This window comes from Accipiter gentilis, chromosome 20 (genome assembly GCF_929443795.1).
Source record: "Accipiter gentilis chromosome 20, bAccGen1.1, whole genome shotgun sequence".
Lineage (NCBI taxonomy): Eukaryota > Metazoa > Chordata > Aves > Accipitriformes > Accipitridae > Astur > Astur gentilis.
This window is the reverse complement of record NC_064899.1, coordinates 24,814,996-24,834,349: the sequence shown is the minus strand read 5'-3', so window position 1 is coordinate 24,834,349 and position 19,354 is coordinate 24,814,996. Positions and strand designations below refer to the sequence as shown.

Genomic DNA, 19,354 nt, shown 5'->3' with positions numbered 1-19,354 from the left:
TAACCAAATCTAGTACCTGTACAATTTGTGACATGCTACATATTAAGGTGTCGCACAAGAAATCTTTAATGAGAAATGTAGTTGTGGAAATTCAAAGAACTGCTGAAGTGCAATGCAGTGTCCAAGTGAGCCCTAGGTAGCTATTACTTTGGACTACAGACCACATCCTCCGCATTAAATTAGTATTTTTAAACTAACCAAGAGGCTAACCACTTACTGAGACGATAGCTTTCACTAAATTGAAGGAGAAAAACACCACCTCTTAATTCACTGCACAGTATAGCCACTAACTCAAAATACAAAACAGAAATTAAGGGATAAATCTGCTTGATGAAAGCAAAATGCAGTGACAAAATGGCCTTATGTACAAGCAGAACGTTGTAATTTCAGTCTTTATGTATGTCACACAAATTCCAAATTAGTTAAAAGGAAAAGAATGTGCAGAATATATACCACATCAACAGAACCATTTTGATGCAAAAGTAGTTCATTAGGCAATTCCCACTCAAGAAAAATCTGTATACTTAAACGCAGTGATGCACAGAACATGCTTTGCAATCTGGTCACTTTGCAGCTGCTAAGTACGTATCCAGCCGGATGATAGGAATCTTTGCAGCTCCGCTAACTAAAATGAGAGCTAGGAAAGCTGGATGAAGGTCTGACTGGTATCAGATTCACTCCCACTCTTCCCCTCTCCCAAGTCCCAAACTGACAGGAATTTAAACCAGCAAAATATTTTACCTTAGATGGCAGAGATGATGATACTTGACAAGATACAGATGCTACTCTAAAATACCCTGACAAAAACACAGTAATAAACACAAAAGCATAGAATCTTACAACAAGCAGACTACGTGTGCACAGCTGTTCCAGGACATTAGTAATCCCAGGCCATCTTGGATGCAAAGGCACTGCAAAACGTAATTAGAAATTTTTCTGCCTTACTGAGCTTACCTAAACCTTACTGAAATCTTACTGCCTTCCTGGAAGTTCCTTTTTTGAGCTTCCCATCAGTGAAGCCCATATTGGGGATCTGCCCAAGACTGGTCCTGTGAGCGTTGACAGTGACGGATACGAGTACCTACGGCAGTCTGTCTTCCACTGTTACTGCCAGGCTACCATGGACGCGGCAGCAGCCTCTCTAAGGTAGAGAGCAGGATCTTGAGCTCGGCACAGGCTTATAATTTACAAAAAAGAGACAAGAGGGTAATGCCTTTTTCCTTTGTCACTGGCATTTTTATAAGGGAGCAGCTTGGAATCTTTCTATGCGTTTCTACAGTTTACACAGACTGGTGAATTAGAAAGCACCTGAAAAAATAAAAAAAAAGGAACTGTACTGCCAGCCACGGCTCTTAAAGGAACAGGTAAGATAATAATTTACAGCCAAAAGGAAGAGAGGAATGAAAAGTCTCGATCCTGCTGACTTCTCATGGACAAGTGATTTATCATACACAAGAATGTCAACCTAATTATGAAAGGGACACTGATTACAAAAGGGAAAATCTTTAAGATTATACAAAGCTGATTCAAGTAAACATTTTTAAAAGAAGTTAGCACAATGCACGGGGCTAAAAATCACCTTGTGGGTCTGCAACAGATATCCACAAAGAATAAATTTTACAGAAGAGCAAAGTCAGGGTCCATCAGGAAGCAATTAGTATGTAAAAATCAACACAGCTTATTTATAGCACACAGGACACGACAGCATTAAGATCAGATCAACTTGACTAGGTAACTGTACATGGCACTAGCCTAGTTGCATAAGGTTCTCTCCAAACATCATTTAGGAGTACAAATTCAGAAGAAACCCATCCTTAATAAAAAGGAATTAACAATAGCTTAAATGAAATAAAACTAATTTCTAAACCAGCAAGATGAACAGAATTTATTAAATATCGATCATAGGACATTTTTCGTGGCCTCCTTTAAACATATAAGTAATTGTATCCATGCAGAAAGGAATCAATACGCTAGAAGTTCACAGCAGCAGTTCTCAACGAGTTCTCAAGAAGTGTCCTCACAAGATGATCCATGAGTAACCTCTGGGAGGGAGAACTGCACGTCACCCTGTACTGAGATAATCAATTATGAATGGAAAGACATGTGTATGTCTTCACATGATTTGTATGCTATTACCTTCCTTTGCGCAACTTGCTTTAGCTAATAAATCTTACCTCTGGAAACAAACAGAGTCATCTGAATCCTGGATTCCACTTTCTGGTTTTTGTCAGTAAACTACAGCAGATCTGCACAACATTGTAGTGACTGGCAGGTCAGCAGCTTCCACCTAGCCCAGGGGAAGGACGATGATGCCCCACAATCGCACCAAAAGCACACAGTGAACAGTCCTGTACCTCTATGGCACGTGAGCAAGTGGATCCCTGCCGTCACGGGGGACGGGAATTGCTGCAGACAGCCCAGCTTGCTCTCCCTACAGGACAGGCTTCTGCAACTATCACTTTCCAACACAGTCAATGAAAGGAAAAGTAGATACCTTCCATGTAAGCGAGACTGTTGGTTTTGAGAAAACAGAAGTCATCTTAGAACAGGTATTACGGACAAGAGAGATTTCTAGTTAGTTATTATGGACTGTGTTTAATTGTTTGGAAACCTCCTCTTTAAAGATGGTTGTCAATCCTTGCCCTTTCGTGAAACCAGCAACATACCATGAAGATTACAGGATACTAGATACAATCCAGTATAAACAGCATTTTTATGGAGGAAGCTTTTGCAGGTTATATATCATATAACCAGTTATTTAGAAATAAAAGTTTATCCAGGCCTTTAAAAATTACTATAAACAAGCTAATTTAACTGGCAGCATTCAATTCTGCTTCTCTTTACCATACCATAGCAGAGAAACAGCAGCAACCAGTTGCAAAGCCTCTGTATCTGGCTTGTACAGAAAAGAAAGGAGGAAAACGTTCTCTCAACTGTGAGGCAGCGCATTAGCAAGCTTTGTATTTCCCAAGTAGGGATCCATTCCTTATGCACTTACTCTGATTTGGCAATTGCCCTTTGAACAGCAGTCCTATTACATTGAATACTCTTGCTCTTGCACTTCCCTAAAGTTCAAACAGTCCCTCATGTCAGAGGGAAAAGAAGCTACCATTGGATCTGGTCTCCCAGATCTTTGGCACTGAAAAAGATACAAAAGGCTAAGTGACCTTAAACTACAACCCAATAGCTGGGATGTTATTCAGTTCCTTTGACTTATTTGGTATCCATAGCACAGCTACAACTAAAATAATGAGAGAAGGTAAAAATCCATGCAAGATCAAATTTTAGTAGAGATGCCTATCCATGGCAGTTCTTTCTCATGGAATATTGGAACAGATACTGGGGTTTTTTACTAGGAAAAGCAACAAACAGATGGTTAAACAGGTTAAGGATGGAAAGGGATTTAATTTGGGAATAAAGCATAATTAAATTCTCTTTATTTGCTTCCATCTCAATTCTTCTAACAAAACTCTCCCATGTATAAACTACATGCAAATTCTGTATTGCTTGGGGCTGTGTGGCCTTTTCAGAGGTTTTTGCAAAGAAAAAGCAAGATTTCCTTTCAACGTTATGTGCAAAGGAGTTATTTATTGATTGTTATGTCCACAGAAACAGTATATATAACACTTGAATTTCCTGTTTCATTGTAAAAAAAAAAAAAATCACAGTGCCTAAAGCTAAAAGACTCCTTTTGATTAGTAAAAGTCCTTATCTGGATTTGCCAGAGAATTCAGCAGAAATACTGAGGATGCAGTTTTAAAGCTAGAGGGCTGCAGTTCTGCCTTCACTGCTCACTCCCAGCTCTTTGCATCTTCTGCCTGCTCCTGGCACTAGCACTCATGCAGCAGCAATGGCGAGTTATTTCAGGAAGCTGGTAATGATGAAGATTAACCTGGGAAGTGATCTTTTCTGACCAAACCAGCTCCCTGAATTTGCTTGCGGTACGATTATCAAGAGCAGCTTAGGGGCAGGAACACAGTAGTTGAGACTTGTAACTTGCTTTCATTCCCCTTGGACCAGGTACTCCTAACCTCAACAGTCTTAGCACTAGCCCTTGTAGTGCTAGTAGTAGTGTGGTAGTTGTGGAGCGAGACATCACCGTTGTGACTGAAACAGACTCCATCGCTCCACCAAGGTGGTCTGCAATCAGCTGTAGATCTTGTGGCTGGCATAGCCACTAGAACAGATGCAAATGAAGCAAAAGCATTTTTGTGGCAAAACGCAGAAATTTCACATCTCTTAGTGACATGACTGCAGAAAGATTCTTACCCTTTAACGTGTTTTGATAAAGAATGAGATACAGGCAAACACCTTTCTGTGGAAGTTAAACTAGTCACAGTGTCACCAGAGTGAAGTGAGCACCATCCAGCAATGCTTATCAAGCTTATTTTCACTTAATTTGATAATGTTCCTGACAGCAGAATCTCCTCTGTATGCTCCACTAAACTTTTATATTTTACAGGCTACGTTACCACACGTCCTCCCTCTGTTTCGTAAGTGTACTCCCACTCAACACCATATAATCCTCTTTTATTACTTACATTACTTGTACATGAATACATTATCTTTACCAAGGTGATGCCAGCAGTCCCAAGGCTAGTCCACAAAGGTTAGTCTCCCTTGACCGTCTCTATAGTCAGCTCCCAGGAGATGATGACCTGCCGGCACTACCGTGTCCAGTTCAACTTCCCCAATATATGTCCCGTGTACCCCCTTCTCCATGTCTCAGTGGTAATGTTTGATCCTTGATCAAACCATGTCGGGGAGCTATAATACCAGAAACTCCCAACCCCATTCCCCACGAATCCAATGCCCCCCCTCAAACCCCCAAACAAAAAACAACCCCAAAACAAACCCAAGTGAAGGGTTTCTACTGGTTCAGCTGCCCCACGATCAAAGAAATGTGAATTTAATAAAGACAAGGGTGGGAACAGAGGCTGATGGAAGAAAAGCTTTTGGCAGCAACTATAACCTCAAATCATACTCCTGGAACCAAAGTCAAGTCAACTATGAAAAAAAAATTCCATTGGAATTTGGGCTTCATTTGTTCTGAAGTTCATGTAGTCTCGTTTCCAAACATAAGATACAGCTTAAGAAAAAGCATAATTTAATCATCACAATGTAAGTTGTTTATATTTGTAGGATAGGTAGAAAAACTTTAATTTCTTTGGTCTAACTGTAGCAGCATAGAGAGCAATCAATCACAAAACGAACAGTGCCAGAATATTCAGACTTTTAACAAGGTCCCTAAATAGTATCTTTAAAAACAGAACAATAAATACTTTATGCAGTAATTCTGGAAAACATGCACACTTTCTTTTGGCTCAGTGCACACACTGCAACAGCAATTCATTAAATGTTTTCCAAAAGCCATACAATTAGAAAAATGTTAGTACACAAAAACAACCCATAACAACAATTTGCTTTAAGTACCACTGACAACACAGAAGGAAGAGACAGATGGATTCAGGGGCTGGCATCACAACTAGAAGAAATACTATTTCTTGTGAAAGTCTGAGATCAAATGGACAAAATACTTTGGAATGAAAAAGCAAAAGAAATCAAAAGTCATCAACTCCAAGAGTTACCGGGTACAGTTAGAAGCTTGCACTCATCTGAAATTCAGATTAGATCACCACAGCAGTTGAAAGTTATCGGACCTTTCCCTAGAATACCAGCTCAAACTTCCTCCAGGACCTCTCTAGCAACAGCATATCCCAAAATTATGCTATGCCGTATACATAAGCTCTTTCTATCCTTGGTGAAATATGCAGTTTCCTTCGCACACTTTTATTACATTTTCTGAAGATAACTCGAGGCCTCCTATAGCTAGAACCTTGTCATCAGCTTACTGCTAGGAAGTTCTACGCTCCTGTTCCCACCCCAGTGAACGATCTCAGCTCAAAGATGAATTCAAGCTCCAGGGTCGCTAGGTTTTACAGTAAAGTCACACACAGTGTAACAAATTCATGAAAACATGGTGTGCAATGATATGTATTTTTTCCTCCATGTATCATTTAATATTATGTAAAATGGTGGCTTCATTTGAAAAAAGCGCACACAAGGATAAGTGACAAATAGGCAGCTGCTAGAGGTTCACAATGAATTTCAAATAATGTGTTTTTGTATGAAAAAAGTACAGTTCACTCTCTAACAGAAAGCTCCCTTCAGCTGCAGAACCATGAGCACTATGATTTAACAGCACTGCAATTACATGTCTACAGATAATGAGGCCCCATGCTCCCTTTTGGCTCTCTGATCTTGTCTACAGCCTGTGCCTTTTACATCCACAGACCTCTCCCATCCCACCACTGATTTTGTCCAGATTATTTGAAGATTTACTTAAAAAAAAAAAAAAGTTTAAAGGGACACCTGGCAAAGTTAAACACACAGCAAATGTGATAACACGTTTCATGTGACAAAGCTATACATAAATGAAGTTCTACTTTAAAGGCCTATTTACACACAAGAGTACTCCCACTCCTTAATTCAAGTTTGCTTTGCCAAACATAACTGCTTTTTTAGCCTGAACTGTACTTCTTACTCTGCTATGGCTTTTATCAGAAGTTACTGTAGTGGTATACAAGGTCAGTTCACACACATGAATAATTTAACAGAAGTTAAACGATTATGCATAACTAACAATCATTATGTTAGAAACCTGTCAGAATTAGTTAAGCTCACCTCTTTATCCATACTCTCTAAATCCTCTTTACATAGGGTGTACAGGGGCATTGTCTCAGACATACTTGGCTGGCGTTTCCGCTTAGATGGACCAGGCTGCTCTTCATTTTCACTTGCTGGTAGGTCATCTTCTTCAAACATCTGCTGCTGATGTGGTTGAACAACTCTGAAAAATTTCAGGGGTCCCACATAAGAAAGATTTACTTGATTTACAGCTTCTCTAGAAATAAAATCCTATAAACAATTGATGACTGCTGAATATCTACGACTTTGCTTAATAGGGTTCTGTATTCATCAATGGAAGAAAGATCAAGTCTCCCAATGGTTGCTTTTATTTTCACCCTGATGGCTTCTTAAGTTCTTATTCTACCTTTAATAAGGTACTCGCTCTCCTGCCTTCCCACTGTTCTTGTAAGTAACCATCATGCCTTTCTTGAAGCCCAGAGCTTCAGTAGCTGCAGATGCATTGTCCTTAAAAAACTTTACAGTTTGTGCTCAGGTGGAATTCGTCCATCACTTGACACGTTTATCATTCAGGAAACAACCCTTACATGCCAATATATTTTTCCTGACCTACGTTAAGCTTGTATTCTTGAGTTTCAAAGTATACTTTCTATTTCTCAACCTTACAGACAAGATGTTTACAAGTAGAAAGCTCACTTCTGTGCCTCAATCTTCACACATTTCCCACATGCTAAGCCCGGACAAGACGCAGAACAGACTGTATTTCTTTTTGGCTACTGTATTCAAATATGGTAGCATTTTCTCTTTGTATTGTATTACCTTGTTAGCTACTGTATTTAATCAGAACATGCAGATACAAAAAGGAATGTCAAAATGTTCATAGAAATAGATAAAATAATCAAAACTTCATGGGAATTGCATTATAATAGTAATAAAAAGATAGACTATATCTATAACAACAGCAGGAGACCTCTACCTTTCTTGGGTAACTTTTTTTCTGGCAATATTACTTTACTAAAGGCTTGTAGATGCTAAAACTGCTACACAATACAGTTTAACTACAAATATTGGGCTGTCACACTAATCTCCTGGGAGACTTTATAGCAGCTCAGCACCATCCAGAATCCCATTCAAAGATCTCAGGTCATAAAGCTTAGGGGTCTCAAATTATTTATGTTAGCCATAAGATTGCGTGTGTGGGGAATGATTACCATAAGCAAGCATAAAAGTGACTGTATTTGAAATCACAAGCTGTTTAAAGCTGTAACCACCAGGTGAGATTACCATCAAGCTGTTTCTGTGGGTGGTGGCTATTCAGAAAGGGTGCAGTATGGTCTCTGCTGACAAGAGTTTCAGCGCAGGATGGCTGCTTCTCGTCAAGCCTGGATTTTCAAAAAACAGCTTTAGATCAGCAGCCCCACCCCAAAAAGCCATTACTGAATTATGTAATCCAGTCATAGGTAAGGTTCTACAAAACCATTTCTCCTCTCATGAACTTGACAGCTTCTTAAAAAGGTTATCTAAATATCAGGATTTTTTCCTACATCAGTACTTCAATCCCAGAATGTAAGGAATCTGAAAACCACATGAAGCTCATTTTGAGGGCTTACATTTTCCTAAATACACATCTCTTCTCTCGGATCCCATGGGTAGGTGCAAGAGATGTGAATTCATTTTTTGAATTGGGGAGGTGGGGGAAGAGAGCCAAGCCATTGCTGTGCTACCCAGAACTGCGCTATCTCCTGTGGAAGACCCCCATCAGCTCAGCACTACTCAGCAACACAGCAGAATTGTGCCCCTTCACAGTATGTCATTTCTGTACAGTGAAATTTCCCATGAAGCCGAAACAGCAATTTGAATGTTGTGCAGATGAACTAACCAAACTGCTTTTCTGTTAAAGTTTCTCATCACAGCTTAACAGTTTTTTGTTTTGTTGTTGTCATTCCACCCCCCCCCCCCCAATGTTTTCTATTTTACACAACCACACAGTTTTCTTTTGCTATTAAACTGCTCTCAGACAATAATTTTCATAGGTAAACGAGGAGAAAAAATACAGCATTCCACTATATTTTCCAAAAAGGTCTTTTAAAATATGATTTCCTTGCCTTTTTAATAGATACCCTAGCCAAGAGAAAGGTGGTAATGCTATTTGCATTCATAGTAAAACAGAGAATGACCAAACAAAAGGGATAAGCATCTTACACAACTGTATTAAAAATATGACAAGCTTGACCATGCTGAGAATTATACACAAGTTATATGTAGCAGGCAGCCAGCAGATTTTCTCAGACTAGAAATAAATCTAGTATATTTTTTAAGAACATTATCATATGGGTAACAGTGAGAACTCCTCCTTTTGCAGAATACAATACAGTATCATCCTTGACCACATTATTATACACAAATATTAACTGTAAAGTAACTGTATTAATAGCTTCCAAAGGCTTCTGACAGATTTTTTTTCTAGTATTTTCCAACTGCTACTAGATAAGAAACACTGGGACTTCTCACCAAAGCATTCCAAAAAGCAATATAAAACAAAGACTTCTTTAAGGTTTGTAAGAAACATTTTTATTTTATCAAAGACATTTTTCAGGCTTTACATTTTCAGCTGCTTGTTACGTTAATTAAAATTTAAAGACATACAAATGCAGGAATTTACATTTATTTCTAATTAGATGAGATTCATGAGTACTTTTTCAAAAATAACACCATATTCAACCCTGCACAGGTTGAATGCACAAGGACATGCACGTGCAGGGTGGGTTCGACATTTGTGGAAGTAACAAGCATCTTAACACTTTCTTTGATACAGCATCAGGGCAAAAGCTAAAATAGCATTATCATCATGAAAATGTTAAAAATACTTAAATTCCATTCATGACTTCAATTTGGTACTTCATATTTTTGCTGTCATAACACGACTGATAACATTAGGTAGGAAAAATTGTAACAATGAACATGTAAATTAAGACACAAAAATTTCATAAGTGAAATTAATTTATACAAATATTAAAGAATTGCTTCAGCCAACACCACCTGCTTGACACACCTTTTCAAACCAAACATTTGGTGCGTCTTAGCATTAGTTAAAACCAGAGTGCCACTTTTAACTTCTCATATGTAAATTATATCCATATTTTAAGCCTTGCCTCATCTGTTAGTGTATTGTTAGCGTTCACTAGAATTTAACTTGTAATACTGTTTTTTCTTTATTCTAGTCCAAGATGCCATAGCATTTGCATTTTTCTGGACAACACTACATTACACATCTCATGACCTGTTACAACTGTAGCGTTTACCATAATGTTTGTAGACTACTGTTTCCATATGAAAATGCAAATTGTTGAGATACGTACAGAGGGTCAAAGCTCTGCCGCGCAGGTTATTTTTAAAGAGGAATCCTTCCTGTTCTCAAGAGAAGAGCTCCTGCCTGCTGCCAGCAGCCACCAAAAGCAGCACTGCATTCCCTTCCCTTCCAGTACAGCCGCAAACTCGTTGCCACCCTCCTGCTGAGGCTGCAACAGCCATGACAAAAAGCAGGTATTCAAGTCTCACAGAGCCAAGCACAACAGCAAGATTCATGCCTGTCGCACGAAATGTTGACCAAATGAACTGAACCACCTGTAATTCACTGGTGACAGTTTCACTGTAAATTGCGGGTAGGTATTTAAACTAATCATATTCTATTTTAAATTATGTTTCCAGTTGAGTCCCAGAAAGAAACTAAAAATGTCGAACCTAAAATAAAAAAGTGAGAACTGAAACAGTTCTTGTGAGATGGTACTCAGACAACTTGAAGCCCTTTTTAGTAACCAGCCTTGCAAGAGGCTCTCTTCTAAAGCACAACAAGGTCTAGTCGTACAGTCAGAGACCGAGTACCACTGCTATGCCACGTGCTGCTACCATCTACCCAAGGGTTTCCTCTCGCAGCAGTGCAGTTTTGTTGCCTGCTGTCTGAAATTCAGGATCAGATGAAGTTTTTAGAAACTAATCAAAGAAGATTACTGGAGGCTTTGACTACACCTACCCACAACAGGAGCAGCTCTGAGTGTTAAAAGCTTTATCTAACTCCGCTTGAATTCAATGGCTTAGTTACAAACACTCTCATCTTTCCGGAGGAGCTGAACATATGAGCACATGAAGTCTGTCCTGCACTAAGGTAATTTTCTCTAAAGTCAAGTATCACATCAATTTTTAAATTGGATGTGAAGCTTTCTTTAAAAGCTATCATTGATGTATGCGTTAAGACAAAGCAAGGCAACGGTACAGTACTTCTGCCTCAGCTCTTGCTCAGTCAAAACACAGCAAAGCTGTTCCTATTTGGCTTTTTGTTACTTCTTTACAGCCTTCGTGCTCCGCCTGCACTGTACTTCCTATCCATTAAAAGTACTTAAAGTGGTATTTGATCACTGCGCTGCTTTACTCCTAGACTTTACCAAGACACTCCTCACCATCGTAATTGAAGATAATGGAACTGCTCTGAGGAATACAGACATGCCGCAATTAAGAGACCGGTGTTTACAGGTCATTGATTTTACCACTAGAACCAAATCAACAGGAAATGATGATGAAAATACTATTTTCTAGCATATATCTTATGCTAATCTCTTTTCTTACAGCTGCTTGCTTATGGGGTGAAGTTGCAGCACTGAGTAACTGGATTCACTTTCTTAGATTAAAGCATCTCAACCCTGAGCATTGACAGTCAAAAAAATGTTTAAGTGAAATAAACTAAGGGAGTAGAAAGGAGATAGTCTCACTCCACCCCCAAAACCTGCCTGGGGCTCTGAGAAACTCAACTAAGAGGACAACTGAAGCGTATTTCTTTCTTTATCTGCAAGATGTTCAAGTGAAGAAGCACCTCTACATCAAAGAAAAATAGGCTTAGGTATGGACAAAACTCTTCATTAAGTTGTTGACAAATGTAGAACAAACATCAAAACCTATTCTTTTTAAAGCACTGAATGATGCATTAATATCAACATAAACCATCATACTGAAGCATCTTAGAAGTGTCATGACAATTATATACATATAAAGCCTTCCCAGCACTTATTTCTAGACAAATTCCTATCCACAAAACCTGACAAAAAACCCAAAAGCTTTTCAGCTCCTCTGTGGATACATACTGTGTCTTGATAGTTTAAAGTTTTTCCTGTTCATTTAACATGTCATAGTAAAGTAACATACAGACTTTAAAGACACAGTTAAAAAGGAACTGAGAACAAGACGTCCTCACAAACAGAAGAGACTAAAAAACCCTGTGTTGACAGAAACAAGGAAGCTGAAATAAGAAAAAGGCTATAAAAAGATGACAACTGAAAAAAACATAGGTTGAAATAATTTAGCAACAGGAAGATAGAGTGGAAACATAACAAGCTACACTAAGATACAAAACCTTTACAAGTGACACACCGCAAAAGTGGCGGGGGAGGGAGAAGAATGGTAGAAAACTGTGTGCGTTTATAATTGTAGTTTTGTGGTTGTTTGGAAAACTGAATTGCTTTATAATAACTTCTATACTCTGATCACATTGTGCAAAGGAATTTTGATCACATTTTACAAAGAGAAAAGCTTTGCCTTCACGACTGAATACTTCTTTACCACTGGAGTCAACAAGCCTTGCTAAACTTGTTAGCATTCCAGAAAGTTAGATCTTTTATGCAGATACTTAGGGATGAATTGTAGATATTTAATGCATCCTTAAGAGACAAGTGTTGTCGTTGTAGCTAAACCAAATCCACAAATTTTGACAAAGTCCAGATGCTAGCCTTTGTACTTCAAAAAGCAGGCCGCCTCCTCCTCCTGCTGCTTTAGTGATCTAAGGATAATTAACTAGCACTCAGTCATATGGCCTTATTTAATAATACTCAGTGACCTACACCCCTCTTCCACCACTTCTGATATTCCTCAAAACAAAACACAAAGCTAATGCCCCATTTGAAGGAATTAGGTGAAGAGGAAAATTTTATAAACAAAAGCCAAATGCTATCAGATGTATTTTATAGACAAAAAAACCAATCCAGTATTCTAAGATTTGTTAAAAAACATTAGGCTGCCTTGCTTCAGAGATGAGTTATTTTAACATTCTTTAGAGTGCACAAACTACACGCTGCATTTATTTGTTTTGAGGTTTCTAGTCACACTTAGGTGAGGCACAAAAAGCATCTGGAATACTAATATCCTGATTTCGCTTCAGCTAACTACTCACTTTCACTCATTTCCTTGGCTTTTTAGAAAGCAAAGTAACTAAAGCAAAGACGACAATTTGATCAAATGCAAAGACAACAAGAGTTAAATTTACAACAGCATGTGAAAATATAGTTGAAGTGACTCTTAGCTATGCTTTAGGTACCTGAAGGACGAGTGTTCACCGTGGACTGGTAAGGTGATGGGAGGAGCTGGAGACTGGATGTACATCGACTGGCCAGAGGTCTGGGTGCCTTTCCTGATTAGCTTTCCAGTGTTAGGATCATAAAGTCGAACTTCAGGACCAGGTTGAGACTTTGGATGGATGGGTGTTGGGTGAAAGAGAGCTGTCTGAAATGTGCTGTGTGTGTCAGGAAACGTGGCAGGGCTATTCTCTCTGTTGGAAGAAGTTCAGAAAAAATTGCTTTAGAAATTTAAATGAGCTATCTAACCAGAACGTATAAAACAAGCATTCCTTTTTTCTAAAGGAGGAAGTGGGTGGGGCAAAAAAAAATAATGGTTTGGAAGATTTCCGAAGAAACATTTCTTCTCCTCCACCCCCATTAAAGCCTCACTGAATTTAAAACAGAAAAATGCAAAGACACGGATAATGTCATATTTCCATTATTAAAAAAATTATTCAATGTACCTTAAAAATTGTCTTAACTTAAAGTTACTGAAATTGCTTCCAGGTAGTAACAACTGCACAGCTAGAGTAGCATGATAATCTGCATATATGCAACAAAGAGAAAAGCACGCTATTGTATCAGATCTTAGTATCTGCTCTCCAAATTGGCTCTGAGAGAAAATAAACACACGGTATTAATTTGTAAGTCATCCAAACTAATTTGTTAAAATACTAAGCCACCTATGATCACCCTGCTGCATTTTAAAACATAATTTTAGAAGTGTCAGCAGAAACATTCAGAGATCAGTCTGCAGGAATCACCATTATGACATACTATCTAACTATGATGAAGTGCCACAAGAAAAAAAAAAAAAAAAAAATCAAATAGACCAGCATGTTATGCACCATGAAACCAATACTATAGAAAAAGCAATTTAACTATATTGTAACAGATATCAGAAATGCCACAAAACTAGAGTTTTTACCATACGCCTTTGTGGATGTTTCTGAAGTAGCCTTGCAGCATCAACACTTAAGGTCAACCAATTTCAAGTTTACTTATTCTTTTTTGCTATTCTTAAGTTCATTTTATATGCAAATATTTTCTCAGAGTTCATCCCTCCCCTAGTTCATAAGTACTTTGGGCCAGTAATCACTATATCAAGCGGCTTCATTAAGGAGAAAATATTTTTCCAAAGAAATTGCACATGTTGGGTTAATAAAGTAAAAGTATTTGCATTAAGACAGATGTCCTACTGACTGATGTTTGGGGGAGGGGTAAGGGAAAGTATGTAGTTAAGGTGTGTTGTTTTGAAACACAGAAGTAGGAAAAATTACCATTATGTTTCAATAAAATGGCAGAGTGAATTAAGATAGGTAGAAAGACTAACATTCATCTAGACAGCAAAAAATTATGCTTACAAGTCACTGTCCAGATTTCTACTGAGAATTTGGCACCATCAAGCCTCTGAGACAAATTAAACTTCCCGTAGAAATATTCCAAAGTTTGATTAAAAAAATCTGATAGCAGTTTTTAAAAACAAAGTATTCCAGTCAAGCCGTAAGTAGACTACACCTCTTTTCTAAGTTTTAGGGATCCTGGGTCTCTGCCTAGTCTCCCATTTGATAAGTGACCTCACTTCCAAACATTTCTACTTTCGGTGTCTTCGGAGTACCTGAGGATTTACACATGCACATTCTGCCCTCAAAGCGCTAGCGTCTTCTAAGCAGAAAACAAATCTCTAGCCTACTCAAGTCGATCACACCAGTATCAGTTTAATACAGAAAACCCGATATGCTCTGGCCCTCCCTGTCTAAACACAGAAGGGAAGGTCCTCTGTTAGGCTCGCAAGACACTTAGCGCGAGTCTGTCCAAACAGGTAACAAGCCAAGCAGCAGAAGCTGGCTCCGAAGTATCTTGTTTTGAGTTATTTTATCCGTGGCACTTTCCTAAAGGGGACTGTTCTTAATAGCCCTCTGACTTCCTCTGTGTTAATAAAGTTTTTGGCTGTCCTTTCTATCTGCTGGCATCCTAGCGCACTGATTATTTTTAACCCTTTGTCTTTCAACACTTTTTCTTATCCCCCCAAGACCTTCCCTCACTACCTTCTTTCTTCCAGTTTGTGCTTCTATCTTCCTGCCTCCCAACCCCTCTTAGATTTTTCTGCTCTATTTTTCTGTTTCTCCCTTCCTCCTCACTACCAAGTCTCAGAAAAAAAATGCCATACTTCACTAGTTTTTCATGTTGCGGGAGTACGTACATTTTTTTTCTTCATTTGGCAGCATGAACGATCCTGCGCCTTGGTGGCATTCCCTTTTGTGGACGAACTGACAAGGTCAACTGGTCCAGCTGAAAATGGCTAACAACAACAACTGCTAAAGTAACTACTAGTACCACAGGTTTCTCCCAATTCTGCTAGTTGCTGACCTGCCTCCCGATCCCTTAACAGTCTTCAGTTCAAGCAGCATAGACATGGATAAAAATGGAGGGTTCTTTCTTAAGATGTGTAAGCACTGCACACCATTCTGAATTTGTCAGAAACCAATTTTATAGCTGACTTCACAAATTAGCATAATTGTATGAATAACCTATTTTCATGGCCCCTACTCCCCCAAGTTCCCACTTACCTGTGTGTTTTGATGTAGTCATCCTTCAAGGGAAAGAGCTGTTCCTCAACCTTGTCCCAGCGCTCCAGGCAGCTCCACAGCCAGTCGGGGTTTACAACATGGAGGTCCTTGCAGTCCTGAGCTTGCCGTACTTTTTCTGTGCCTATTACAAAGTCAAACATAACATTACAGTGTTCCCAGAAACACAGAAGATAACTTGAAGTACACGCTGGTTTAAGAAGAACATTCTGTGATCAGTCTTACAGAAAAAACAAAACACTCCTCCCCAATCCAACAAAACAATCACAACTGATAAAAATGAGACTCTAAATAAGATGCAATAACCTCCATCTCAAGCTGGATGAAAGCGTTTGTAACATCTCAAAGCACTGGCACCGTGGAAGTAGCCCACTAAAATTGATCCAATACGGAAAACCTCCACATCTCCATGTTAACTGAACAAACAATACAAATGCACTTTTGTATTTAATTTCCTTCATTTCTACTTGTCAGGGTCTAAGCAGCAGCAACTCTTCAATGCCGTCAAAGCCTAACGCTAACTTACCATACTAACTTTCTTACGCAGTCCCCTGTACACACAGTATGCTACCATTTAACAGCCAGCCAGCCACCCACTCAACCTCCATTTGCCAGAAGCAGGGTCAAAGACGACAAATGGATTATTTTGTGCCAAAAGAGAACAACCAATATGAAGTTAAATGTGGCAGGCTAGCACAAAGTCCCCATGAAACCATCAACAATGCAGCATGCAAGTAACAGGTGATCTCAAATTCCACCCTCTGGAGAAGACAGAGCAAGAAAGAAACTCAGTAAAGTTGCTATAAAGTCTTTGCAAACAAGCATCAAAACCAGTAAGCAAAAAGAAACAAATGAAATAAAGGTTGAAACGAACTTTGAAGTAGTCTGTTCCCAGAAACAGCTGACTGTCCAAATGTTTCAAGAATGCATTTCTTCTCTTTGATTGGAAAAATTAGTATTACCAGTTGTGGTACTTGTTTCAGCATTTATCAGAGGCCTATGGAGCGACTGAACACTTGGAGACAACACCAAATTGTATAATCTGCCAATAAATCATTAAATATATAGAGAAAATGGAGAAAAACCTGACCTGATATATCTATGCTTGACACTTACACATGGTATTTTTTACACTGCACAAATACTGTTGTAGCTGGAACGTGATAAAGGAACTCTCCTCAACCTGACAGTCTGTCTCATAGCTGAAAGCCATCACTTTTCCCTTTTGTTATATCCTGTAATTTATAGCATTCCATCTTACTTACACATTATTTAAAATGCTTATCAAACCCAATCATTTGACCATATTCTGTCTTGGTGCAAAGACATTTAAATACACTTAATATTGCACCACATTTTTTATGTAGAAATGCAAATAAAAGGAGACCATCAAGAACTAAAGGCAGGAGTTCTATTAACAACTTAGTCCTCTCCTCTAGGTTAAGAGCAGAGCTCTCAGAGCTGAAGGTGAAGAATACATCACTGCAAACACTACCCACTCCTGTTGAAACCCTTCAATTCTGCACAAAGACCCTGGGGTTTCTTCCTGCAGATACTTATATAAAAAACATAATACTCCAGTCTAGTTTACCTTATTAACTCAAAAAAAGAAAAAAAATAATAAAAAACCCTACAAATTTTAAGTTTTTAACTTTTAAAAAATGTATTTAAAGTTAGAATTTATGAGCCCTTGTCTATTTTCACACATGTGCTCTAAGGAACGAAGACTCCAGAAAAAAAATAAATCAATTTTCAGAACAATTCTGACAAGGAGGCAAGGACAATAAATTTATCTGATGGTTTCAACATAGTTCCCTGGAGTTTTATCTACATGACTGTCATTTAACAACATGATTTTACTTGTTTCAATTAAGAAGAAAGTCTTGAAGTACCCATACTTCTCCACATCAATCATACTTCCCATCATCATGAAGATGAGAGGAATCAGTTAACAGCAAATACCTAAAGGCCCGTCTACAAAATGAACTAGAATCTACTGGGGTAGACAGATCAACTGAAATACAGTTGAGGATTGACCTAACTAGTTAGACAGTTCAGTTTCTAGACTTCTGTAAATTCAAAAGATTAAACCAGAAAGGGCAGAAGATCACTGTCCTTTACCAAAGCGCTGAAAGCTTCTCTTTCCCTACTTTTATTCCCCCAAACCCAAGAGAACACAGGAGTAGGACTACCTTTTCCTCCGTCTTTAGATACATTTTTTTCTTGGATTTAGATTATGATGTTCTGTGCACAAATATGTTTATTCTATTTTCAGCAGCAAATGCAAGCAATTCCACACAGTTCAGGATTTAAGAGTGTCGTGCTTTAACCCCAGCCAGCAACTCAGCACCACGCAGCCGCTTGCTCACTTCCCCCCTACCCAGTGGGATGGGGGAGAGAATCGGAAGGAAAAAGGTAAAACTCGTGAGTTAAGGACAGTCTAATAGAACAGAAAGGAAGAAAATAATAATTACAATAACAACAATAATAAAACAACAACAACAATAATAATAGGATTGGAATATACAAAACAAGTGATACACAATGCAGTTGCTCACCACTCGCCGACCAATGCCCAGTTAGTTCCTGAGCAACGACCCCCCCCGACCAACTCCCCCCCAGTTTATATACTGGGCATGACGTCCCATGGTATGGAATACCCCTTTGGCCAGTTTGGGTCAGCTGTCCTGGCCGTGTCCCCTCCCAACTTCTTGTGCCCCTTCAGCCTTCTTGCTGGCTGGGCAGGAGAAGCTGAAAGATCTTTGACTGGGTCTAAACACGACTCAGCAACCACTGAAAACATTGGTGTGTTATCAACATTCTTCTCATACTGAACCCAAAACATAACAATATACCAGCTACTAGGAAGAAAATTAACTCTATTCCAGCCGAAAGTAGGACAAAGAGCTGTACAGTGAATGTAAAGCTTTTCTCTACACTAGTATCTTTGCAATAGAAAAGCATTAATTTAAAAATCTAAGATAAACACAAGCACAAAAATGAGTATTTAAAGATAAAGCCCTTCCCAAATCACAAATTATTTAGAAATGCCATATTTTAAATTTTGCCATGAAATAAAAATAAAACCACTGTCCACCAAAGACTCAATGAAAACAATTTTAGAACTCCAACCGTGTTAATTCCAGCACACCTTTGCAGTTCAATAGGTTTTAAGCGGCTAAAAAGCAAAACTTTTTAAGAAGGGAGGTCAATGTACCCAGACCATTCATCCCCTGATACAAGAAATCTGTTTTCCAATTAATCATCAGTTACAAAAGTCATCAGCAACCCAGATTACTTTCATGCAACAGTTGCTGGAAGTGAGCCAGTTTACAGTGCCAGAGGGGGCTTCCACGGGAGGTATTATTATTATTTATATAATCTCAGTAGGAACTGTAGAAATATCTTTAGAAATAGCTAAGTATAAAGCTGTATTGAATTTATACACAGGGTATGTTTCAGAGGAAAGAAAGCAGAGGTTCTGAAGGAGATTGAGATTAAGAGATCGGGGGGAAAAAGGATTAAAAAAAAGTGAAAGACTTGGCTTGGAAAATGCTTTCTTTTGAGAATAAAAGAGAAAAGCAATGACAACATAGTAACAAAGAGGTAAGACGACAGCTGTTATAAAAGAGGATGCTGAAATCCGGTTCATAAGGGAAAAAGCAACAAAAAGCAAGAAGTCCAGTGGAAGTTTAGGTACTTGTGGCTGCTATTAGATACTGAATCAAATATCAGACATGA

At 38.6% G+C, this 19,354-nt stretch overlaps 1 protein-coding gene across 1 annotated transcript in view; it reads right to left on the bottom strand.

The window, feature by feature from the left end:
• Nucleotides 1-19,354, bottom strand: part of CTDP1 (CTD phosphatase subunit 1) — a 113,579-nt gene that overhangs the window by 54,454 nt on the left and 39,771 nt on the right. The window contains exons 9-11 of the mRNA XM_049824205.1: nucleotides 15,596-15,737; nucleotides 13,007-13,237; nucleotides 6,685-6,850 (exon numbers count right to left, since the gene is read on the bottom strand). Coding sequence (XP_049680162.1) covers nucleotides 6,685-6,850; nucleotides 13,007-13,237; nucleotides 15,596-15,737 — 539 coding nt within the window. The remainder of the gene's footprint in view (nucleotides 1-6,684; nucleotides 6,851-13,006; nucleotides 13,238-15,595; nucleotides 15,738-19,354) is intronic.